The following is a 26,763-nucleotide window of genomic DNA, read 5'->3' on the forward strand; positions in this document are numbered from 1 at the left end:
TGGAGATAGTGTGGATCATTTTGTCTACTGAGCAGACAAATTTGCCTGGTGCTTTGTTTGTACTGTCTTTGCACTTTCCCACCTACTCTTTGGTCAAGCCAAGCTCATCAGCTGTTGTGGCTTTTAGTTTTCAGCTTTGTATGTAACATAGTTCCAAAGTTGTGTCATATTAACTAACTGGAGAAGCAATTATTTTTGTTTGTACTGTTTTAATGAGTTCTGGGTTTAAAAAAAGCATCACCAAGTGTTGCTCTGAAGAAAAGGTGAGGCTTCTGTTTCATCTTTCCATGCTGCAATATAGAACTATGGACTAGAAAAATCCAGGCTTAGCAGAAGGAATTAAATTTCTTTTATGACCTCAGCTGAGTTCTGTAAAGTGTACTTCATACCAGACTGAATTTGACCACATTTGACCAGAGTGGCAGCTCCACTCTGTGACTTTTGCCACTTGAGACATAGTTATCCACTGTTCTCATATTTATCTCCTGAAATTCTGTAAAGCTTAAGAACCACAGACTAAAAAAAAAAAATCACTGTACATGAGAGTGCAGGTGTGGCATTTTATGCTTCTCACTTTATATGAGCCAGGTACTACAGCACATGCTGAGGCCAAGAATGCCTCAGAAAAGCTTGTGTCTGTAGATAATGGTCTCTGGCTCATTAAAGCTTGAATTTCACAGCATGAGCTCTGCAAGCTTTACTTCCTTCTTGCATCTTAAAGAGAGACTTTGATTAACTGGACACAGCACATAACACAAGTGTTGTTAATGTAATGCTTGCAATGTAATTTGACTGATGTTGGGGAAGCTGTGTATGGGCATAGATGCCTCTTAAATTTAGTGTATTTCAAAATGAAGTGATCTCAAGAGCATGTAAATACACTTTAAATGCTCCCCTATTCTGCAAGGCATGTGAGGGATCAACCTCAAGCCATTCTGTGAAGCTACTGATTTTGCAGATTTGATGCATCTTTTTGTGACCGGAAATAGTCTTACTTGTTTTTGAAAGCCACAAAACTTTCCCATATTAAATAGGGAAAAAAACCACCCTAAATTGCCTATCAAAGCATTTCCTCTGAGACATAATAGCTGCAAGATACAATCTTAACAACCTACAGCTGGATAAGCAGAATAGTTGGAGAAACAAGCGTGGCCAAAATAAAATAAGGACGTACTATTAATAGAAAGAGCAATTTAAAATATCTGGCCTTTTTCTTTACTGTTGTTTTGTTTTTTCTGTTTTTGTTCCAATGTACATATTCAATTTATGAACCCAGAGAGAAAACTTGGAGTTAGGTTTTCTTTTTTATTTTTTTTTTATTATTATTTATGACAAGTATGGGGTTTTCTGTTAGGGTTTTCATGCACCCCCTGGAACATTTCTGGCAGTAAAAAATACTCATTCATGTTCCAGCCTCTGTAGCCTTTAAGAGAGCTGCTATACAGATGATCTTACTTTGGTCTCGCCACCACAGTTAACTTAGTGACCTCTGTAGTTCCAAAGTAAATGTAGCTATCATTCATCGTCTTGTTCCTCTTTCTTTGGTACTCTCTTCAAGGAGAAGCAGCACATGCATTGGAGTTTATTGGTTTTATGTTACCTGTACTTTTAGTCTTTCTCGCTCTTTTTATCTTGATTTCCTTTGGAAACAGAAGTTATGCAAACAGCTGATGTATCACCAAAAGATTGATTTCAGCCCAGTTGAACAGAGGGCAAAGAAGGTTTTTAAGATGATGTTATAACATGTTCTGCAAAAGTAAGAATAAACAGAGGGAAGCAAGGGAACATTGTGAGTTTCCCTTTATAGACTGACTCCAGTGACCAGTTTCTCCATTCAAGTGCAGTAGTCCATACACCCATCCAGGGTACTCTGCAGGAGAGCAGTGAGAAAAAAAACCTAGGGATTTTTTAAAAGTCTCAACCAGGAGACATGGATCTCTGTGAATCAGAGATGATAGAGTTATTCAGGCTTAGCATAGGCCTAAACTATGTATTGCTTTGACCACATGTGGGCAGGCACTGTCAAGAAAATGATACAGCTCTGTGGCAGTAACTTCTTTGGTTTGTAATCAGTAAATATGCATGTGTAAGATGTCACAAGAAACAGAGACAACTTTTAACTTTGTACACACAAGAAGATCTAGATCCCTGTATTTGTGATTTGTATAGGCAAACGGTGAGCTGGATCTCAAAATGCATTGTGTTTGTTGCCACTCTGTGTAGTTAATGCAGCAGGATAAGAAGGTGTATTTACTAAAAGTTTGGGGTTTTTTTAAAGGAAAAATTTCAGCTTTGGCTGAAATTTTGAGGTTAATCTTATGAGGTTAATCTTATGAGGTTCTGAACTTTGGAAATGTCTGGTGTCCTGAGTTCTCACATGAAGCTGACAGCACTTTGAGTCCCACTGTCCTGCGCTTCTGGGTCCTCTACTTGTTTAGGATCCAGATAGTTTGCACTAAAACTTCATTTCCTGTCGCTCCGCTGGAAAGAAATGATTGCTGGCAGTGCTTTGGTGGTTGCATTGTGTATACTAGGCAGAGGTCATGCTGTTTGTTTTGCAGACACCATTACTTAAAAGGAGGGGTTTATTGTACATGGAGGAAGGTGTCCAGGAGAGTAGTAAAATGAAAAACAGTTCTGAATCAGTAGGATATGAAAAAAAAAAAAAAGTATTGCAAACAGATACACTAGAAAGCCATTTTTGTCTTGCCAGTTGAGATTCCTGCCTTGCTTGAAGACTGGACTCAATCCAGCTGCATTTAGGCAAGACGAGCACTCTGAGACAACAGAAAGCCTCAGATTTAGGAGGCTGTTACTTTCGGTTGTTATGGGAGCAATGTTCCAAGTGCAGGTCCTCCTTCAACCACCTCCTGCTTGTGAATGCTGCCAGTTTCCCCTTTCCCTGCTATTTTCCTCTGCTTCTGTACATAACTTTACAATGAAACACATGATTTTGGAATTTTTGCCTTATGCAACTTGCTGCCTGGCAGGACAGCCAGGTGATGTCTGGTGAACCTGAAGAGGAAGCTGATCTCCAGTTTGGAGATCTGGAAAGGATTTTCTGCGTAGGTGAAATGTTCTGTAGAGATTTTTATTGCTTTCCAGCTGGCAGCTGGATGTTTGCAGGGTTGAATTATGGTAGTTCTATTGTAGCAAGCTACAGTTCAAATGTCCAGCCTCATCTGCTGCTGTTTGCCACTTCCCATGGAATGGTTGTGCTGCTGCGGGTGATGTGGAGCACATAGGGGAAGCATTTCTCTCATGGCCACACCACCACCTTGAGACATACTCAGTGTCTTGTCCTCTGGTATTTTTCTTTTTTGTTTGTTTGTGGGTGTAGAATTAGTGTTGTATCCTGCAAAGTGGAAAGACAAAAAAAGAGGAGCACAGGTCTCTTGCAAAATGGATCACATTTGGTGTGTTACAATTCTATATTTCTTTTGAAAGAAGGTTTTTGTTAATCTCTTTATCTGAAGCATTTTTTGCCTGTTTTCTGTATGAGTGCGCAAAAGTCACTCTGGCTCTCCCACTCACTGTCTAAAACATTTTAAGTAATAAAAGTGTTTCTTCAGTTCTTTGATTTTTACCTTTATACCTGCCCATCCTACTTGCAGCTGGATCGTCATACTTCTAGAGTCTTTCTAACAAGATCCATAATTTTGTGGCTATGCAAGTGGTTTAGGACATCCTAGTTCTCTGTCTTCGCTGTTAAAATGGGAAAGGAGCATCTTGGTGATCATTTCAAACCAGCTGAAGTATGAGCTTACTCAGAAAAGGTGATTAGTTTTCAGCTGGATGAGTTTTCTAGTCCCACTCCTGGTATTACACAAGCACTAGAGCAGGCATAGGGAGGCAAAGAGGGACACATGCAGGGAAGCTGAAGGTGGGTGCTCTTACCCTGCTCAGAAGTGGGACATGCTTAGATCAGTGCAGAGTGATCATGAAACTTCACCTTGTGCTGCAGTGCAGCAGAATATTTGCATATTTCTATTCAGCATCTACAAATCTCTGTGCAGTGGACTATTTTCACTACAGTTTTCACATACTGACTATTCAGAATTTGTTGTAGTGGGAGAACTGTTTTGCAGATTGTCAGAAACTCCCAGCAGGGTAAAGTCAAGTACTACACTTAAAGAGAGTGTGAACAGGTTCCTGAAGTAAGTGGTGAGAAAGTGATGATGTTTGTCATGAGCTGCAGGATGTTGGTGGCAGTAGACAGCAGGATTTTTAAAACAGCAGTGTCAGTTTTAGAATGGATGATTTGTTTCAAAGGTGGACAGCGGGTTGGAGTTACATGTTGGACGGTGAAAAATTGCAATTCAGAGGAATGAGATGCTTAGTATTGCTCAGCAGCACTCAGAAAATAGATTCAGGTGGGAAGAAAAAAGAACTTTAGCCAGAACTACTACATAGCATTTTACAACTTGACTTGCAGAAAAAGAATTCTTTTAGAAAGTACAAGTATCTCTGTATAGGAAAAAGAACTTGATTTGTTCATTAAAATGAATTGGGCTTCAGTCTCTGGCAGACAGAGACTCCAAACTGTTAAAATTTAAATGCTGAAGAGAAGTTTGAAGAACTGTTATTCTTAAAACCAGTTGTACTTGCCACTTACCTAACTTTGTGGTGAGGGTTATATCTCTTCCATTATTTACGCAAAAGTATTTTTAAATCATTTTGCAGTAGTACTGCAAATACTGTGAACTGTTGCTTTAGCATACTGTACTTGAAATGTTTATGTGGTGTAAATTGTGTAATGTGTTTTCCAATGCTGTTTCAGTGGTTCTTTTTTAATAGCAAAATTATTAATTAACTAATGACTAGTTCTGAAAATACTGTAGTAAAGCCACTTGGTTAGAAATTACTACTCAGTTCTGCCTCTCTCGGGGTGAGTATACTCCTAATCTTGATTTGTAGCACAAGCGCTTGGCTGTGTGCAGTAAGTACCACATATAATGTGTGATAGCTTCTGTGTCTATTGAAATATCTGGACATTAATTTCTCATTGCTTAATAAGAGGTAGTAATAACTTTTTAAGAAGCTCTTGGCTTTGAAAGAAAACTCACACTCTAAAGAATCTCTTTATTTTAATCAACTGCATCGAAATACCCGATTTTTCAAGAATTCCTCATTCAGCCATTGTCTTAAGTTCTGTGTCAGACTAGAAGAACTTGCTTCGTGTGATTCCATATCTGAAGCTTTCTGGCAACAGAAGGCTTCTGGTCATGGTACCACATCTGGTTATGAAATCAAATAATACAGACATCTCTGTAAAATAATAGGAATATTATATCCTTGATCATGGAAGTTTGCAGTTCCTCTTTAAATTTGTATCATGTATGAAAGAAGGTGTGGCACTACCTGAATGGAAGATCTGAAGAGAGATAACTAAGGATGTTGTGATAGTCCTTTGGGCAGTTAAATCTTACATGACTGTGGAGATTCACTTGTTTGTTTGCCAAGTTGAATTTTGTAGTGTTTAAAATGCAACAAAGAAAAACTGTGTAAAGCAGAAAACAAAATGCTTAATGGAATTCTTCCATCCACATTCTTGCCATATCTTGCTTGAGTTCTTAACCCTGGAGAGCAGATGTGACCGGTAAACACCGCATTTAGAAAGCCATCTATAAACAACTCTTTAGTTGGGATGGCGATAGCGCATTTTATTTGAGCCTCCTCCCTTTTAGCTTCCTATAAAAATAAAACAAGCCCTTTTTTTCTGTGTGAAGTGTTGCATTTTCTAGTCAAAGATGAATCTTGTTATCTTGGTTTTGGTATTTGAGGTTGGTTAGACCGAGTGCTTCTGGAAGAATGTTTTTAAAATTTAGGCCTTTAGGTGGGTTTGTCACATCTGTTGTTTTTTACTTTGCGTGTGTGGTTTCTCTTAGTGGGTTTCCTTTTTTTCTTGTTTTTGGAAAGCCTTGTTTAATACTGAGGTTGTTTGAATAGTGAATTACAAATGAAATTTTCTAAAAAGTAAGATTTAAGGCAACATTTTATTAACTCACTGTTGGAATGTCTTCCCACAGGTCCCAGCAAGTGCTCTGTATTCATTGTAGCTGCTCCTGGAGCTAATGAAATTTCCTGTTCATATCACTACCAGTCAAATATTGTGTAATAACTACTGCAGTCATTCACCAAGCTTTATTTAGTATGGTGCCTGGTAGTAATATGCTGTGATACTTTCTTCATAATCTTTGTATTTTGTTTTGTGTGTTATCTTTGCACATGAGAATTGTGTAATACAAAAATTCTGTAGCTTGCAGATGTACCATATATGAGGTAGAATTTAATATGGAAGCTGCAGGGAAAGGAGCAACATATTTGAAAGGGGTACAGGTCAAACGTGGAACAGGAGTCAACGAAAGTTGACGAGGTTGGCAGATGAACAGGGAAGCAGTCTTTCCATGTGTGCTGAAGTGTTCAGATCCTGCTGAAGTGCACTTACTAATCTTGTAACAGTTTTGAAGGCTGCACATTACTTAGATTTAAACGCATGGCAGTTTGATTCAATGGAATGTGAACTCCCAGTTATGTTCAGCTGAATGGGTCTACTATTTATCTTTGCTTTCTCTACTATCCTCCAGATCATTTGTGCATAGTAATGAAATACTCAGTTTCTTGTTACAGTATTTCTACTCTTGTTTGGATCTGGAAGCTGGGTGGCATGTCTGTCCATCACTTGGTTGTATACCCATGGAACGTGGGTTTGTGTCTGGAGTTTTACTTTGCTTTGAGGGATTACCTGCACATTCCACCTCCCCCCCTTCTTTAGCAGCCAAACAGCTGATGCAACTTTGCAAACTTTAGACAGGCCACCTGAGCAGTTAAACAGGTTCATTTTGGTTTCTATACATCCTGCCACATGCCAGCATGGAGATGGGAGGGAAGGAAGGTTGTAAATGTGTTGAACTTTATCAAAGTAGACTTTAGACTTTCTGTTATATGCCCATGAGTGATAAGAAGACGGAAAGAAAAGATAGAAAAGCAGTTGCAATTTGGAAGGCAAGATCAAGTCTAGGACTCTTCTACAGAGGAATCAGAGGTAGGGTTGATAATCATAATTGTTCAGCCTATAGAATTTTGTAATCTTTCTGCTTTCTTTTATAGCCTTAAGCATTGTGGGTTAAATTTCTTTTACTGAATAGTGATCTTATCAGGTTAGTCAATAATGGACAAGAAATTTTCAGCCTAAGTGGAAGCAGGACCATGGTCTTAAGTAATTAATGCTTTGCAGTGGTTCAGGTGTTGCCACAGTCAGTGGAGGATGATAAGTGAGTAATATCTCTGATAAATTGGAAGGTGATCTTTTGTCAAGTTGATACAAGAAAGAGCAATCCACAAAATTTGCACTGGGAAAGTAGAATGTGTATGTTTAAACCAGGAAGATTCTAGGAATGCAATGTGTTTAATTCATTTGCTTGCATCTGTTTTGCCAGCCTGTTGGGTTTTGTTTTGGTTTGGTTTTTTGGTTTGGTTTGGTTCTTTTGCTAGTAGGTAACCCTAAGCTGTCTCTGTAGGTAGTCTAATATTTTCTAACACGTGTATATATACATAAGTAAAACCAGAATACAATCTGACTCTAAGAGATCCATAAACCACTGAGGCCATGTTTAGGCTGAGAAGAGATTTGTTTCTCCCAAGATATACGTGCATTCTATATTGGATGCTGTGAGAATGTAACAAGAACTGAATAGACTTAGTGTACAGTAAACAAAGTGATCTGAATAGGAGTACCTTTTACTTTTTGCATTGATGTTTGCTGACTGTTTTCATTAATTCCTCTTTCTTACGGCAATGTTATTTTGTGCATGTAATTCAGCCTTAGATGAATCCCTTGATGATGGTGGTCTTATTTTTTAAAATTTAATATTTTATTCAAGCAAATGAAGCAGATTCTAAGAGCATTTTCCTTATAATGGTATGTAATATTCACTAAGGAGAATTGGGATGAAAGTGACTATATGTAGTCATTCTACATAAAAATACGTAGAGCATTGTTGACAGTATAGTGTGTGCATCAAAAACAATCAAAATAATTTTCCTTTTGTTGTCAACACAAGTTGAGAATTATTGTGTGTTCCTTCTTTATTTGATGACATTTACCTAAACCTCTTTCATAATTGTAGATCTTAGCTCACAGAAGTCTTTCCATTTACCTGTAAAGAAAAAGAAAAATACATTAATGCATCCCAGTTTCTTTTAAGGGATATAATATAGTTTCTTCATTGTATGGATATTTCTCATAACCAGCTGTGTTTCTGAATGCGTTTGTCAGTGTTTCCTACTTCTCTTTGCAGCAAATGGTGATTGCCATTAAAGTGTCAAATGTTTGTCCTTGGCCTAATTCTCATTCCCATCAAGTTTGCTGTTCTCTGAAATGCAGTAAATACCCAAAGTGTGGGTATCTGCACTTATATCCAGAGTCCACGTTTTTAAAGGTTTAATTTGTTTTGCTAGCTGAAAATGTTGCATTTTTATATGCATATTTTAGCTCTTGAATTAAACTGTGGTAATAAGCAAATAAATGTTGTATAAGGAAACAGGTGGTATTTGAAGCCACCCTATTTATCTATGACTCCTTGAGAGGAAAAGATTGACAGTGGCAAAACTGAGAAAAACAGAAGCCAACAGCTGTGAACGTTTCCATTCTTATTTAGTCATCTGAGCTCAGTTGTGTGCCTTTGAAGAAACAAGAAAAGGATAGCTGCATATGAACTGTGTGAGTTAATATATGGTATAGCATTCTGAACAGAATTTGAAGGGGTGAAAAACCTGCATATTTTGTTAATTTCTAGAAATGAGATAATGTGTGTGTTTAATTCAAAATCTTTATCGCTGTGCGAGGCAATGATAAAGAAATGGACCTCTGAGCTACCATCAGAATGGCTGTTTCAGCAATGCTCCTTCTCCAGGAGCTGTTTGACATTACATGCACAGATGTACTTGTCCTTGGCTGGAGAGTCTGGGGAATGGTTTCTGTTGCATTGATTTTAAAGCATTTTCTTGTATGGATAACTGGTCAGCTTGTCCTTGGGAAGATGTTTCACAGCCATCTTGTTGAGATGAAGGAGAAGTGCTGTTGTGGTGGCTTTCCACTGGGATTTGGTAGGAAGAGATGGGTGGTTTTGACCATTCATTTTGAAGTTGGTGCTTCCAGTAATTTTTCTTCTAGATACAGTTTACATCAAAGATTACTAAGCAGTCAGAGTTGTTTTATAAACCAGTAAAATTAAGTGGTACTAAGGCAGGCATTAAGAACACAAAGTATAAGAACTTATGCTTTGTGTTGAGAACTTGATTGAAAACAGTGTTGTTTGCCCTTTCCCTAAAGATTTTTGAATTTGCTTGAAATTTATTTAATGTTTATTTTCTTTTGTACTATTTTCAGTCTTAGAATTGCCCTACATGCATGCCAAAAAGACATATTTTGTAGGAGACCAGCTGAAGCCAAAAGAAAAAGTGCAAATGGTTAGGATATGATTAAAAATTAGAAGTAAGAGCAAACATGTCTTAGGTGCCTGTCTCCTTTTGCGTGTTTGCTTTAAGAAATGTTAATCATTCCAGTGAATGGCCTTAGGTGGTGTTGTGTTTGTGCAGCTAAGGGTGTGTGTTTTCTTTGTTAAGCAGTTCAGAAATGATTCTTTAAATTATGTGGTTACCTTATTTGATTTGATCTGCTATTTGAATCATGCCAGATTTCAGCTGTAGGTTTTATTTTTGCAATTTCTCAAACTTGCCTTTTCTATTTAGTGCTGTCCTTGTAAAGCTGTAATAAGCAAGCCATGGTCTCGGTGTATGTTATAATGTTTTTATCAGGTTCTAGAAAAAAAAAATGTTCCAGGCTTTGGCCAGTATGATTCTTACCCAGAAGAAGCTTCTGAATCTGCTTGAAGCAGTCATTTGGTAAACCTTGCTTAGTCTTGCTACCTCTTAGATATGTATGTATATATGTGTGTATATAAGTAGATACGTGCATACATACATTTGTGTACGTATATGCAGTCTTTCAAAATGTGTCCCTTCACCTGATCATGAAATCTAAGTAGATCACAACAGTTTCTGTCTTTTAAAGATTACTCTGAACTGGGAGAACTTCCACCCAGATCCCCATTGGAACCAGTGTGTGAAGATGGCCCCTTTGGGCCAGTGAAAGAAGAAAGGAAACGGACACCCCGTGAGCTTCGTGAGTTGTGGAAGAAAGCTATTATTCAGCAGATACTACTTCTTAGAATGGAGAAAGAAAACCAGAAGTTACAAGGTTGGTACACCCTACTGCAATAGAGGTTAGCCTTTTCAGTTGCTCCGTGGCCTTGGCAGTGGATTGGACCATGCCTTAATGAAATGTTTTAGGAACGTACAGTTTAACAGCATCTCTCTCAGTTCTCATTAGTGTAGGTGACGATTTACATTAATTTTTTCATCACTACACCTTATTGTTTGTTTACTTGATCTGAATTGGTACTCTTAGTCTTACCACAGCTGAGTTTTTTTAGGCTGGTGTCAATAAGCTCTGGCAAGGAATTCAGTGCAATAAAGTTCTGCATTTGCATCCATAGGTCATTGTCTGAGTATTGGTTATGGCAGTGTTCTGTTTAGCTGGTCTTGAAGTTCTCAAGGAGCTGATTGCGGACTTGAAACTGTGGGTGCCTGCTGTAGTGTACGCATTGTGCAAGCAAGGTTTGCATGGAGTAGTAATGATTTAGATCAGTCATAAAGATGATAAGGAGCTTGAGAAACTGTAACTTGCAGGGTTTTTTTACCCCAAATCTGTTGTGACTATTTTTGCATATAAAATGTAGCTGATTAAGAATACATGGTTTATTCTGGCGGCTGCATACAGAATCACAAGTGATTGCCCTGGAGAGCTGCTCCTTTGAGGATGTGAATGATAGGGAGACAAATGTTTATCTGGCTGATTTTAGATGTCCAGGAAGGGAGTAAGCACCTGGATCCTCAAGGGGATGAGGTACCTGGCCTGAAAATGGCAATTCTTCTTTGCCTTTGTGAAAACTTGAGAAAGGATTGTCTTCCAGGAAGAACAACTGTGTAGACAATGAGCCCAGCCATGTGAAAATATCAGTATACCAAACATGAAATTCTTCTTTCAACTTGGGCTGACTCCTGGCTGGAAGGACAGAACACCTCTCTCAAACATTGGATATGGCCTCCCAGAACACTTAGCCCATTTGTAGGCTTCTGGTAGTGTAGCTTTTCTATTTCAACCCTGATATCTTAACACCTGATATCTGAGTTTCCTGAGAACCCCACAGGTGACAGGCATGTTCCCAGCAAATGCTGGAACTGCTAATCCAGTGAAATAAAGTATGGCAATGAATACCACATACATGGCACCTTTGGCTAACAGGCCATCTGAAGAAAGAGGTTCTGAAGGCAATGATTTATACAATCAGATCAGCTTAGAGCTGTGAAGAAATTTTTCCTAATATCCAATCTAATCTAAACTAACTTCTAAAATTTGGAATTAACACTGAGCTCTAGAGTTAATTTTTATTTTTGCCGTGATTATTTGATGCTTTCCCAGCGACTGCTTTTTTTTTTTTTTTTAATCCCTTATACGTAACACTTGAAAATACAATGCAGTATTCTTATAAATTGTAATCTGACAAGATCACTAACACTACAGTGCGTCTCTGCTCCAGGAGCTCTGACTATCTAAAATGTCTTATTTAAGACTGAGTTACGCATTGACCCTTCTTCTTATTTCTTCATTGGAGATACTAAAAGGCCCTCATGTTTGTAGAGACTGCATCATGTTTGTAGTCCTATTTGTGTTCAGGGTTCTGAAATTTTCTGTACTTGAACTTTGCTTTTGATGTAGTCTGTAAAAATGGATGTATGAATGATCACCTTTAAATTATTATTTTTTTAATTTTTTTTTTAGTTTGTCATGACTATCATGGAGCTGCATGCATAAGAAATAGACGACTTATTAGTTGTGTATTTTTATGTGGTGTAGGTCTTCTGCACTGTTTTTTTTCTTTTAACAGCTGGGAAATTGAAAAATCCTGATGGGAAAATCTTGCATGTATTTTATTTATTTTGTCCTATCACTACAGTCACTGTTGAAGAGTTCCTCTCTGACACCCTTCTAGGCCTCCAATATCCAAGTTAATACATGTTACAAATAGTAAACAATATTAACTGGTGTGTTCATTTTATCATTTCCTAGCTTCAGAAAACAATTTGCAGAACAGACGTCTGAAACTTGACTATGAAGAAATCACACCATGCTTAAAAGAGGTAACTTTGATTTGGGAAAAAATGCTGAGTACACCTGGAAGGTCAAAGATTAAATTTGATGTGGAAAAAATACACTCTGCTGTTGGGCAAGGTAAGCACAGTTTGCTATTCTGAGTTGTGTAAATGCACTTAAATTGTGTTAGAAAATGAATGGTGTGACCTCTTAACCACTCCTTATAACCAGATTCTCACTAAAGCTGTTCTTCAAGCTGATGACCAAACAAGTAACAATGTTGGATATCTTCATGATTATGCGTATACAAGTAACAGCCCCTGTCAGCGGTAGCTGCGATTCTGTTACTGGAGTTACTAGACTTGGTATTCAGTTTTGAATTAAATTTGCTTTTATAAATTAGAAGTTATCATTAAAGAAGAAAGCCTGGGTAATGCCAAAGAAATGCCTGTGTAAATAACTGAAGAAACTGACTATATGGAAATTCTCTGTTCTAGCCTGGGTAGTATGTGTGTACAAACAGTATACATGGATATCTCTGTAGAACTGCCTTTCTTCCTTTAAATTCAGCCACGCATTGTACCTGCAAGTACCACCTACAGTCTTCCTCACAACTGCAGGGCTGAGCAACCATCCTCTTTCCACTGCATCAAAAATAATGTAACCTAAGGATAGTTTTAAATGTGCTACGAAATTAGAACATTTGAGTAATAACATTATTACTCAATGTTAGTTATGCCATGGTTGGATCCAAAGGCATTATGCTGAGTGCTGTATGTAGCCAATGGGGAAGATGGCTACTCCAAGGAGTATTTTATAGTTCTAAACAAAGCTTTCCAATGTGCAATGGAAGTGTCAAGAATTCACCACTAGGAGGAGTTTACTATTTTAAATATTGCACCTACCTATATGCAGTTATTCATCAAGTTAAATCAAATTGTCCATTTAAGATAATTAGCACATCTAGATTTCTAACAATACTAAATGTCCTAAGCACAAACCACTGGAGAGTGAGGGAAACTCATCACAGGTTTCTCCCATTAATGTAGGTAAAGGGCTCTGTCCAGTCAATGTTGAGAGTGAGAAAAACTTGGTTTCTGTTGATAGTCCAGTGATGCTGGCCTATGTTACAGTTCAAAATAAAACTTAAAAAACTCAGAATGATGCAAAATAAATAGAAGTAGCCAGTTGGTTATCCGTAGCTCTTACATAGCTATTACTATGCTCTGCTCTCTAGAGCCCAGTTATGTTGGAGTTCTTAGAGTGATGTCAAATTTCATACATAGGCAGAAATGAAAAATGCATTTAAATTGAGTTTAGGAAGTTCTTGTTTAGACCAAAACCATTAAAATTAATGTGAGTAAGCAAGGCGAACAGGTAAGAATTTCAGGTTTCAGTTAGCATGGGGCTTAAACTAGGATAACAATATATAGAGAAAGAAATTCAATCTTTAAAACATTTTTACATGTAGAAGTCATTTAGCAAACCACTACAAATATACAAAAAAACTACAAATATAATACTTGCTTTCTGATTATCTGCTTTCTGTTGTAGTCTAGATCACATCTCATTTGTACTTGTTTATACTTCTGGTATGTGTGCATTCTACCATCCTAAAACTTACTCCTAACAACACTGTCAGTGCTGTATTAGTGAAAAAATTAATTAGTTCTATTGTAGTGCTCTATTGTGTACTTTACATGGAAAAAATGGGGGATAAGCATAAAACTTTTCTGAGACAAGCATTGCAATTTTTGCTGCTTCTTCTAGTACTTCTCAGACTGCATGCAAGGGTAACCTTAGACTTAGGCAGCTCACCCTGTTTCTACTTTTAATCTCTCCTGTTAAGATAATGTCTTTTATTGGTTGAGGAAGTATAAGCACTGTAGTTTGATCTGCTTCTGTGGTCTACTGGAGATAGCAGATACAAATCTAGCAGACACGTATCTGCTTGCATATCTAGCAGATATGGATCTTCAGTTCCTCAATCCTGTTAGCTGAACTATAGCTGAACCCTCGGTAGAAGTGCAAATTAAGGTTTTAATGACTTTCTTCTCTCAGGAGTACCACGTCACCACCGTGGAGAGATCTGGAAGTTTCTAGCAGAGCAATACCATCTTAAACATCAGTTTCCCAGTAAACAACAACCAAAGGACACACCTTATAAAGAGCTCCTTAAACAACTAACTTCCCAACAACATGCAATACTTATTGACCTAGGTAAGTACAGTAGTGGTTTGAAATTAAAATAAGGGGTTTATGGTCTCTGGAAAATAATTTAAAGAAAGTGACACACAAAAAGCCTCTCACCATTTAGGAACAGGTTGTTGGTAAGAACTGCTTTTAATCTGGTGTGAGAACCATTACTTGACACCATCAGGAAAATCAAAATTTGCATTTCAAGCACAGAGGTCCTTTGCAACATGTGGTAATAAGAGGCTGCTAGATATAACTGTGAAAGTTTTGCTTTTTGCTTTTTTTTGCCTTTGTCAATGGGTAGTTGGTATTTTTGCTTGTATTAAAATAATTATTAAAAGATATTTTTAATAATATTTTTTTTAAAAAAAGAAAGCTTTTTTAAAGACAGGTTATTCACATTGCTGAATTTTAAGCAGTAGCTGGCTCCTGACTAGCTAGGGAGAATGAATCGATCTATTGAGGCACATATAGTTCATTGAGTTTAGCAGAGAGAGGTTAGGAATCAAGGCTCTTAAATATGAAATTTAGGTGGGCTTCAGGCAGGCTTTTGATTTTCTTGAGTAGTTTTCCATTTTCCCTCACATTTATTGGTCAAAGCTTAAAAAGTACTTTCTAGTGTTAGAAGGAAACATGAGAAAGGAAATCTAAATGGAATTAAATTATTGTTTTAGGGTTGGAGCAGAAGAGTTTGCTTCAGATAATTGTAAAAGACCAATCTACATATACATCAAAAATATTTTGCCATTCTTGCCCCTTCCTATTATTTTTCCTGGTCGTTTTCCTTCATCCGTTTAGTTCCATTGTATGAGATTGTCTTTCATTGATTGACTCTCGCCACTGCTAGATTAAGACAGTAATAAAATCCAGGAACATTCAGTAAGACCAAGTCAATACCCTCTGTAAGATGTGGATCATTGTTACTGTCTTTGGTTGCTGCTGCTCCCAGTTGGTTTTGTTAAGGTCTGTATCAGTACCAGTGACCGCCTCGTCTCAGAAGCTCCCACAAGACAGCCATTTGTTTTGTAGACCTCTCAGAGGTGCTTTTTGGCATCTTCTCCATCTTCCCTCATGAAGGCGCTTCCCTTTTCTCCCCCAAGCAGCGCATGGCTGCTCCTCAGCTGGGTTAAGTATTCTGTGGAATCTGTTGCAGTCATTAAAACATGTCTAACGTGACAGTAATTACTCAAATATATGTGATTGTTGATTGGATGTTCATGTCTAACCTTTCCCCTGGCAAAAGCATTTGTGTTGAATGCAAGCCATCTGATGCAAGTTTATAACACCTCACGGCTTTATGGCTGAATTGGAAGTTTTTACAGATAATCTACAGGTTAGCCTCATGAATATGTAGTTGTGGATATTTTTAAAGATATTGGTTTTTCCTCCCTTGGATGTTTTAATTCAGTTTATTGTCTGAGAAAGCAGGAGCCGATGTTTTTCCAAGAGGATTCCAGCTTTTGTGTGTGGGATAATCCCACACTGAACTCAATGTTCATTATGCTCTTTCCTTAATAAAGGAGAAAAATTAATAATGTCTTCCAGAGCATGGTAGAACTTACAGCGGGCTTTTGTTGTGGGTTTTCTGGTTTGGGTCTGAGTTGTGTGGAACAATTTAAGAGATTCCATAATCACTAAGTTTGATTAAAGGGGGAAATTATGTACTGCACATAAGCAAATGTCATGATAGAATGATAAAAAAATATGGGAAAATCTGTACTTGGTTTGACCTCAATGATTAAAACCTCTTGTATTATTTTCACTTATATCTTTTCTGTGAAGAAGTAATATGGAACAGTCCTATCATGCTTCTGTTCTTTATAATTACTCATATAGTATTTGAGTATTTTTCATTGCAAATGGAAGGCTATACCATCTTTCTTCCACATGGAAGAATTGTTCGATGAGGGAGGGATCACCTAGACCCAGAACTGTCGGGGGCACCTATTTCTTAAGAACCCAGTGTGCAGGCGATCTTCTGCAGGTACTGAACTGTGAGATTTGTAAAGTTTAGATAGTGACCTAAGATTTATATGGTAAATAAGAATATTTTCTCCTTTTTATTTATTTTTTTTTCCAACACTTTGTAAAGTGAGTCAAGATACCAAGGTAGTGCATGCAAAATAAGAATCCGGTGGGACAGGCATGTTTCTGCAGAAACTGGTGGGGAGTTGAAGTGGGGAGGGTGATGGTCAATGACACTTTCACTTTCCCATACTTGAAAGGCCTGTCAGGTTTCAACTTGGCACTAGGAAGGTAACACTCCAAGGAATCTTGTTGCCAACTAGGAATAGGCAGCTGCAATGTAAGTAAATTATTGCCCTACAGACTTTGTCACACCAATTCTAGGAATTCCCCTGATCACACAGCAACAGAAGTAGTCTTCAGTTTTTGAGAGAGACATATATGTGCAACCAGAGATCATTCTCTAGCAAGTACCTGTTGATCAAATCAGCATACCTGGTGTTGATACCACTGGCAGGGAACTCTGTGATTCTGTCACACTGGAGTGCCTCAGTAAGGGGTAAACACTTCTGTGCTGGGTTAGTGAATTGAACAACTTCATCAGAGGAGAGAGGTGTGTGACAGCTCCTGGACAGGAGGGAGCACAATCAGAGTTTGGTTGGCTCACACTGCATTTTGGGGCTTGCTGGCTCAGCAAGCTTTTCATATTTTCTGCCTGGATCTGCACATAAATACTTTCTTATCTTAGCCATGTGCTCTGCTTGTAGAAACAAATGACTGCATGTGTTCGCAAATTGGTAACTTCATGGTGGTTTTCATGCAAAGTGGTGTTTTTGCTAGGGAGCTATTTGCCAGCCCATTAGCTCAGGGAAGGATTGGGCCCTATTATTTTAGTAAGATGAAACCAGGAAGCTGAAGACTTCCTAGTTTCCTAGTGATTCATATTGAAATAGAGTAGTGCTGCACAGTAACAGACAGCATAACTGGATATGCAGCTAAAAGGAATTTGCATATTCTGATTTATGTTCCTTCAGGCAATCAGAAGTGCTTTCTCTTAAATCTTTAAGAATCCGTCTGAAAGCATGCACTTCTGCCTTGAGAGAAGAATGTTCTAGCAACATGTGGTTATAATATTTAAAAAAGCTTTCCCAAATTCAGCTAAAAAGATCTAGCTAATGCAGTATGAACCAAAGCTGTAATACCTTTCACTTAGTTGAATCGATGCATCTTCAGCTGTAAACAGTGCTTCCTGGGAATGAGGACAGCAGTGTGCATGTGGATGCAAAGGTAGGGTGCAAAAGCCACTTTCCTGGTTCAGTTTACATGTCACAGTGCTATTTCATTATGTGGACAAGAACAAAGCCACAATTCCCTGAAGACTTTTTTGTATATTTCCTTAGTGGCCCCACCTGCACAACCAGTGCAGTCACTGAGAATTTCAGGTCCTGAAAACCAAAGTCATGTTCAATGAATTATTTCATTTCTCGGTAAGGTAAACTGACTTCCAGATGCTGTTGGTGTATGAAACTCACCACTGAGTGTTTGCAGAACATAGAAAATTATGGTGGTTTTTATTACATTTCAAAAATAAATAGTTACTTTCTCATTCTGGTGCTCTTATGTATCACAGTTCATTTAGAGTCCTTAGAGTTGTTTGCTCCTAAGTGAAAGCTAAAATTCTTAAGTCATCACCAGGGCACTCAGAAACAGAACTGCTTCTGAGTTTAGCAGTTCTGCTTCTCCTTGATTCGCTGTCTTTTAGAACTTCTTTGCATTTTTATTCTTGCTCCGTTTGTAACTTTTCTTCATGACTTACATGAAGGGAGCCTTGCTGTGAGTAAGTACAGGTCTGCCATCAGACCATGCTGTAATAACTTGTCATTCAGGCAGAGGCTTCCTTTGCAAAGGAACACAAGCTCCTTCTCATTTGGAAGATAGAAATACTTCTGTAACTTTCAACTCTTGTGACAGCCTGGCCAGGGGAGACCTGCTTAGGAACTGAGTGCCAGTGTCCCATGTGACAGGCTAGAGTAGCTAGCAAATGGCAGAAGGACTCTGCCCCAGGCTTTGTCTTCCTGAAACAGGAGCTCTGATATTATCTAGCAGCACAACAGCATTCCTGGAGCTAAAGGGTGGGGTGATATTTAACAAGTGTGCAACTGAAAACCAAGCTTCCCTTAATACTAGAACAAAAGAATCTGTTTTCAAATTTCTTCTCCACTGAGGTATTTCATTTCAGAGGGGAAATCTGATGGAGGAGATTTTTTTCCTAAAAATTTAAATGCTGCCTCTTGAAAAAGTTTTTGGAAAAAAAAAAAAAATCTGTAAAAGTTAAGTGTTTAATGTCTCTGTTCACAGAATCACAGGGTGGTTGAGGTTGGAAGGGAGTGCTTGATATCATCTGGTTCCTGCTCAAAGCGAGGTCATCTAAAACAGGTTGCCCAGGACCATGTTCACTGAGGTTTTGAATATGTCCATAGGTGGAGATTTTGCAACCTAAAAAAGAAAAAAAAATTGATTTTTTTCTTATGCTAGGTGAATTTCCTGTATTTTGCTTTGTGCCCAGTGCCTCTTGTCCTCTCAGTGGGCACTACTGAGAAGAGCCTGGCTCCCTCGTCTTCATTCCCCCACGTTGAGTATTTGTGCACATTGATAAGATCCCCCTGAGCCTTTTATTTTCCAGGTTGAAGAGTCCCAGGTGTCTCAGCCTTTCTTCATAGGAGAGATGCTCCAGTTGCTTCATCATCTTAGTGACTTTGCTGGATTTTCTCCAGTATGTCCATATCTGTCTTGCACTGGGGAGCCCAGAACTGGATACAGCACTTCAGGGGTAAACTCACAGTGCTGAGTAGAGAGGAATGATCACCTCGCTCGACCTGCTGGTAGTGCTCCTCCTAATGCAGCCCAGGATACATTAGCCTTCTTTGCTGCAAGGGCTCACATTCAGCTTGGTGACCACCAAGTCAATTTTCTGCAAAGCTGCTTTCCAGCTGGGTGGCTAATAGCACATACTGGCAGCAACCCCCCTGTAAAAAGGGATTTTTCTGCCAGGTTAGTGAACTGGATGAGCTCATGGAAGACTGAGCTTCATGCTGTAGGAAAGAAGGAAGGACCCATAAGACTGGGAGGGACACAGGCAAGGAGAGTGGGGGCAAGAGACACATTTACTGGGGAAAAAAGAAAGGGAAGAGGCACCAGCCTAGAGAGCTCAGGTCTTCTAAGTCTGTGCCTGGATCCTAATAGTTGTTTAAAAAGTAACATTTTAATCCAGAGGACTGGGTGACTCATCAAGCCACTGAAGACTAGAGTCTCTCACTATTGTAAGCAACCCTATAAGCCCTTTAACAAACTGCTCAAGGACCAGTCTTAAGAACCAGTTACTCAGCTGTTCCAGACAAAATACTGTCACCACCCCTGACAATTTTTAAGTTAATTTTGCTGTATCAAACGGTAGTAGAGCATAAGAGTCAATTGTTCTGTATTGTTAACTTTTTTACAGCCTTCCTGGGGGTTGATTTCAGAATTGGCCTTTCAAGAGGATCTACCTTTTTGAAAGACTGTTTAATTTGATAACATGGCAAGGGTTTTTTGATGGTTTTTGTTAGGGGTCGGTTGTTGGGGGTTTTTTTTTTGGTGGTGTTGGGGGTAGGTTGTGGCTGGGTTTTTTTTTCATTATTATTATTTTTATTTTTTAATTTAAGGCACTACCTTTGTTTTCACAGGACGCACATTTCCAACACATCCGTACTTCTCAGCACAGCTGGGAGCTGGGCAGCTGTCACTCTACAATATTTTGAAGGCCTATTCACTTCTGGACCAGGAAGTAGGATATTGCCAGGGCCTTAGTTTTGTTGCAGGAGTCCTATTACTTCATATGAGTGAAGAAGATGCTTTTAAAATGCTTAAGTTTCTCATGTTTGATGTGGGCCTGAGAAAACAATATCGTCCTGACATGACAATTTTACAGGTATGATTTAAATTCTTCTAATGAAGGGATGCTAATGTTAAACCATAATAATGCAGTACAGATAGGATTGTCAAAATCTGGACTTGAACTTAAATTCAGCTCTCAGAAATGAGGAAGGATAATCTGTGAACAGAATACATCACGTTAAATGCATTAGGTTAAATAAAAAGACTACCAGGCAAACTGAAAACCATAAATAGGAAGAATTCTTTTATATGCTGTAGGAGGTTTAAATGATCCTGCAAATGAGCATGTCCTAGGCTCACAGGTGACCCATCCTGGGTCTTTTAGATGGCTTCTGACTATTTCTTTTCTTCAATCCATCCAAACACTAATCGACAAATACCTTTCACTGTTTCTAATAAGCATGAAACACAGATGTTACTACCCTGAGTGTTAAAATGTGTTTATCTTTACTCTCTTTGTTCTTATTCCCTGCAGATCCAGATGTATCAGCTGTCTCGACTTCTTCATGACTACCATCGAGATCTCTATAACCACCTAGAGGAACATGAGATTGGCCCCAGCCTCTATGCTGCTCCCTGGTTTCTCACCATGTTTGCCTCCCAGTTTCCCCTTGGATTTGTAGCCAGAGTGTTTGGTAAATCTTCATAAACCCCTCTATCTGTTCTTTTTGAAGTTTTATATTTAGAATCCTGTTATTGGGAACAGCATTATTATCCAACCTGTTTCAGACACCCAGGAGAAATACTTTACTTACTATTGATGAACAGAAGATCAACGGAGGTCGTCTTTTGGAACATGTAGTTTTTATCGTAAAATGAAAAGAGAGAGGAGGAAAGCATATGTCAGTGCCAAACTGTTCTGTCTTTCCATCCTCATTGTTACCTTTTCCTACCCTGTAACCACTTGTAGAGGGGATGTAAACTTTGATGCCATGAAGGCATGGTGTTACAACAGTGGCAGTTCAACACCACGATTAGTTTTAAGCTGAAAAGATATGTAACAAAGGTATCATCTGAGAATTATATTCATCTACTTCATTATTTTTGTCTCCAACAGTGTCAGTGGAAAATTATATTGAGGGTTATGTTTTTAAACACACCCAGAGGTGGCCCTTGCAGTTTAATCATGGATTTACTCTGCAGAAACATAGTCTTTTAAACTAGTGTTTCTTATCCTTACAATTTTAGCCTGACCGATAATCTCACTTCCCAAAAATGTTTGAAAGCATAAGTTCAGGCTCTAAAACGTAGGCTCCTAATAAATTTAGGCTCTAAAGTCCCTTCTGTTACTTATTTTTTAAATCTACAGAAGTAAAGTTCTCTTTTTTCTTTTCTTTTTCTTCTTTTTTTTTTTATTTTTTGTTAATTAAATTCCAATTAAGAATTTACCTTCATGCTATGTTATGGATTTATATTTTATTGTTTGGTATTTGAAAAGATACTAAATATAGTCTTGTCTACCACAATAACAGATAGTGAATTATAGATTCCAAGAACCACCAACAAGAATCCTTTCCTGTTTCTGTTAAAGGACATGCCAAAAGAGGTCACAGTGAAAAGAATGGTGTATAGCTAAGCAGATCTATGTGTCTGTGATTAGCATCTTAACTCCAGGGAAAACGGCACTTTTTTTTTTTTTTTTTTTTTGTCTGGAACAGTTCGAAGTAGGCTAAAGGACATCAATCACTATCTAGTTGACAGTAATAATCGTTAGGAATTAAATCAAGTGCTGTATGAAAGTGTCATATACTGAGTTTATAATCAGTTCATCTTTCAATTCTTCTTATTCATAGTGTTGTACATGATAAGAACAGTCTTTGAATTGGACAGTTGAATGCAGTAGAGGTATTAAAGTGCCTTGTGTCTCCAGTATATTTGGATTTCTGCCTTAATGCACGGATTAGTATTTTATCTGTCAGTGGAGGATTGTAAGGCTTTAGAAAGCAAAGATATTACATTAGAATAGAAAGCATAGATACATGATCTTCACAGGACTGATTTTAGGTCAGAAACAGAAAAGCATGTGTGACTGAAACTGTAATCTCTTAAAAATATCTGATTTTTTTTTTTTTTTTAGACAGTCCATCACAACCAACACTTGCAGTTTTTAATGTTTAAAAATGTTTAGTAATTTCCTTAAAACAGTGTTTACGGGAACTGTGTAGGTCAAGAACATTGGACATTTTTTTACATTAGAAAGCAAGATCTCCTCTTCACCCACGATGAAGACTGAAACACAAATATAAACCTGAAAAAGGCTAGAGCTGTCAGTTTGCTAGCAGCTGTCATTAGCAGCATGGCAAGTTAGGATCCAACCAGTTCTGACCCATGTGTTCACACACTTTTGCAGAACATACACACATTTTTGTTGCTCACTTATTAGAACCTTTGGGATGAAAGAACGTTGCCTTTTAATGTTGAAGTAACTCATCTGTAGTTTACTAAGGCTGTAAAATCGCTCTGCCATTTTCTAACATCGTATCTCTAAACCCTTGATATTGGAAGCCCCACTGCTGTTTAATAAGATAATTGTTATAGACCACTTCCTTTAGATTTCCATAGAGTATAGTTTCTGCAAACATCTTACAAAGCAATATGTAAAAGAAATGGGCCAGAAAGAGGTTGAGCCAAAGACTGTTTAATGAGTCCAATAGTAAAGCTTCTTTTAAATTTTTAATTATCTATCCAAGCTTTCAACACTTCTCCTAAGTGGGATCTAATGAAAGCGCAGCATTAGCAAAGGTGCGTTCTTTAATAATCAGATTTACTTATTAATGGAGGAGCCTTGGTAAAATAGTGTTTATTTTATTTCAAGATTGTAGATAAAACTTGGGGTTTTTTAATCCCGGAGGCTGCCAGTCATGCTGACATTGATTTGGGTACCTTCACTGTATTGCTGTTGGCTGGCAGCCCACTTAACGGGAAGTGTGGGGAGTGGATAACAAATAGGTCTTTGTCAAGTCTTTGCTGTTTTAAATGAGAGAGAGATTTCAGCTCTGTAGTACCAGCTTAGCTCATACAGACATTCATTAACAACTTGTAGATCAACTCAAGGTGACCTATGTGACTTTCTGGGTCAGGTGCTGAATCAAAAATGTGTTATTTTCAGCTCTAGTTTTTTCACTTTGTGTTTCTTAGATGTTCTTCTGCATTTCCTGTCCTAATATAGAGCTTTCTCTATAAAGCTTTTTCCCATAGCTTTCAGTTTCAGTAGAGAATTGAGGCTCTGTTACCACTTTTCAATCATTCTTGACTTTGGACTTGTCATTGAATCAGAATTGAAAAATTTTACACCACTTTTAGGACAAATGGTGGCAAAGTTTAAGATTTATGGTTAGTTGTTACTTTTGCTTTTCTTTCTCAGAGAGAAAGAGAGAGAAGTGAAATGAGTTATGGCTTCAACATTACAAGCAAAAGCACACAAGGGGAAATTTCATTCTGATACAAACTTGAAAAGAGCTGATTTTACTCTTTTTCCAGTAAGAAGGCAGTTAACCAGTGTTTTCAGATGTTCCTTACTACATCAGATACACCTGTAGTTTTGCTAGCAGTTGTTTTTCTTACTGTGTAGCAGGGTTTGTTTCTCTTTTTTCAGTCTCCATTATTCTTTTTTTTTTTTTTATCATGAAGACAAACTGTCTATTTGGTGTCTTTGGTTTACTTCATAAGTAGTTGTGATTTCATTCACAGCTTCAAATACAAAGAAGGGAAAGAGCAAGAGAGAAGCCCTTTAAAAATAAAAATGTATTTAGGAAATACAGAATAAACCCATAGTATCTTCTCTTCCTTTTTCCACCTCCATTAGTATTGTTTCTATGTTAGATGCTTTTGCCTGCAGTGAGTCCATCAGAAAAATAAACAAGAGCAGATCTGAGTTATAATAGCAGGAAAGTAAATGCAGGGCCATGCTCTCTATGCTGTGGACAGATGGGTTTGTGAAGATAGGTTTCTTGTCTGATGCTTTCATTACAGTCTTCCATTTCTTTCCTCTGTGAAGACACAGGCCACTTGTAAAGGAAAAGAAAAGAAAGGACGTTGCATTGAAAGATCACTATATACTGTAGTTTCAGTGTGCTTGTACATATGTCAGGTGCTGTCATTGCAGAGCCACAGGCAATATTGACACTTAAGCTGTATTAGAATCAGAATCAGAATTACCAGGTTGGAAGGGACCTTCAAGATCATCGAGTCCAACCCATGCCTTACACCTCGACTAAACCATATCACCAAGTACCACATCCAATCTCTTTTTAAACACATCCAGGGATGGAGACTCCACCACCACCCTGGGCAGACCGTTCCAATATTTTATTATTCTTTCTGTGAAAAATTTCTTCCTAATATCCAACCTGTACCTTCCTTGGCGCAGTTTGAGACTGTGTCCTCTCGTTCTATCAGTTGTTGCCTGATAAAAGAGACCAACCCCCACCTGTCTACAACCTCCTTTCAGGAGGTTGTAGAGAGTGATAAGGTCACCTCTAAGGTGACCTCTAAGGTCATCTCTAAGGTGACTAAGGTCTCCTTTTCTCCAGGCTAAACAACTCCAACTCTCTCAGTCGCTCCTCGTAGGGCTTGTGGTCCAAGCCCCTCACCAACCTCGTAGCCCTCCTTTGGACGCGCTCAATCATTTCTACGTCCTTCTTGAACTGAGGAGCCCAGAACTGGACACAGTACTCAAGGTGCGGCCTCACCAGTGCTAAATACAGGGGAAGAATAACCTCCCTGTTTCTGCTGGCCACACCATTCCTAATGCAGGCTAGGATACCATTGGCCTTCTTGGCCACCAGGGCACACTGCTGGCTCATATTCAACTGGCCATCCACCAATACCCCCAGATCCCTTTCTACCTGGACACTATCCAGCCACACTGTCCCCAGCTTGTAACATTGCAAGGGGTTTTTACGGCCAAAATGTAGGACTCGGCACTTAGACTTATTAAATTTCATCTTATTGGATTCTGCCCATCTATCCAACCTATCCAGGTCTCTCTGCAGAGCCCTCCTTCCTTCCAAAAGATCGACACAAGCTCCCAGCTTAGTGTCGTCTGCAAACTTACTGATGAAAGACTCAATACCCTCATCCATGTCATCAATAAAAATATTGAACAACACCGGTCCCAGCACAGACCCCTGAGGGACACCACTGGTGACTGGTTGCCAGCTGGATGCAACACCGTTCACCATCACCCTCTGAGCCCGGCCATCCAGCCAGTTACTGACCCAGCAAAGAGTGCTCCTGTCCAAGCCATGAGCTACTAACTTCTCCAGAAGTATGTTATGGGGGACAGTGTCAAAAGCCTTGCTGAAATCCAATTACTAAGATTTCAGGGTATTCTTAATGTAATTTTTAGAATATTAATGTAAGTGGCTGAGACACATACTAAAAATAAGCATATGCACATGAAACCTGAGGCTGCTGGAAGGTGTGCATTTAGCCTTATCTGCTCAGTGTTGTATTAACTAAGTATCCTGGTTTCGGCTGGGATTAAACCCCGACATTGAGGTTTTGTAGCTTTCTCCACCAGAAAACAGAACTTTAGATCTTTGGTTGTGTCTTCAGGTGTACTTTTTGCCTGTTTTATTAGGGTTTTTAAATAGCGTTGGGATTTGAATCTATTCAAATTCAGATTCCTGTGAACATCTCAAAAGAAATTACATGCACAAAAAATGGTAACACTGGCAAACCTGGTTTATTGTGCACTTAGCTTAAATTTGAACTGGATTTTTTGGAAAAAAATTGCTAAACAAGTTGGAATTTGCTATTCCTAGTAATAACCTTGACCCTGAAAATCTTCTAAGACCATAGCCACAGTAATTAAAGCATGTGTCTGGCACAGTATTTAGCCTACAGGTCAGTCCTATGAGAAGTTGTTGTCTTTGGACATTTTACTGGTTTAATAGTTTTGTCAAAAGATGTGTTTGCTTTATGTACTTTCTTTTTTCTTTGTTTTCACAGATATGCTCTTTCTTCAGGGATCAGAGGCTATATTTAAAGTGGCTTTAAGCCTTTTGGGAAGCCACAAGCCATTGATTCTGCAGCATGAGAACCTAGAAACTATTGTTGATTTTATTAAAAGCACTCTCCCCAACTTGGGTTTGGTACAGATGGAAAAAACCATTAGTCAGGTATGAAAAGATCTGAACATATAAGAAGTATGCAAGGGAATGCTCTTTTTAACAAGTTCTTGACAAAAAAACCTCAAGTGTCTTGTGTTACTTTGACCTGAGAATCCTGTTATTGTAGTTCTGAAGATTGAAAACTTTTGGAAGCTCATGTAGTACCTCTGTATTCATACATCTACAAGTTGGTTATGGTCACTTTATGATGCTTTTAATGAAAATGTGGTTTTTTTAGGTGTGTGACTCTGTTATTTGCAGGAGTATTACAGCCCATACACTGTGCATTCCACAAAACTGTGGGCTAAAAGCCTTCTGAATCTCCAAAGAGTCTTG

General features: G+C 38.4%; 1 protein-coding gene across 4 annotated transcripts in view; it reads left to right on the top strand.

Annotated features, from left to right (window-relative positions):
• Positions 1-26,763, top strand: part of TBC1D1 (TBC1 domain family member 1) — a gene marked incomplete at its 5' end in the record, with an annotated part of 97,600 nt that overhangs the window by 64,350 nt on the left and 6,487 nt on the right. For all 4 annotated transcript variants that reach the window (XM_080622072.1, XM_080622070.1, XM_080622071.1 and 1 more), the window contains 6 exons: positions 10,076-10,261; positions 12,194-12,355; positions 14,279-14,437; positions 20,101-20,345; positions 20,787-20,946; positions 26,267-26,436. In XM_080622072.1, coding sequence (XP_080478198.1) covers positions 10,076-10,261; positions 12,194-12,355; positions 14,279-14,437; positions 20,101-20,345; positions 20,787-20,946; positions 26,267-26,436 — 1,082 coding nt within the window. The remainder of the gene's footprint in view (positions 1-10,075; positions 10,262-12,193; positions 12,356-14,278; positions 14,438-20,100; positions 20,346-20,786; positions 20,947-26,266; positions 26,437-26,763) is intronic.

This window comes from Psittacula echo (assembly GCF_963264785.1).
Source record: "Psittacula echo genome assembly, chromosome: 1".
Taxonomy (NCBI): Eukaryota; Metazoa; Chordata; class Aves; order Psittaciformes; family Psittacidae; genus Psittacula; species Psittacula echo.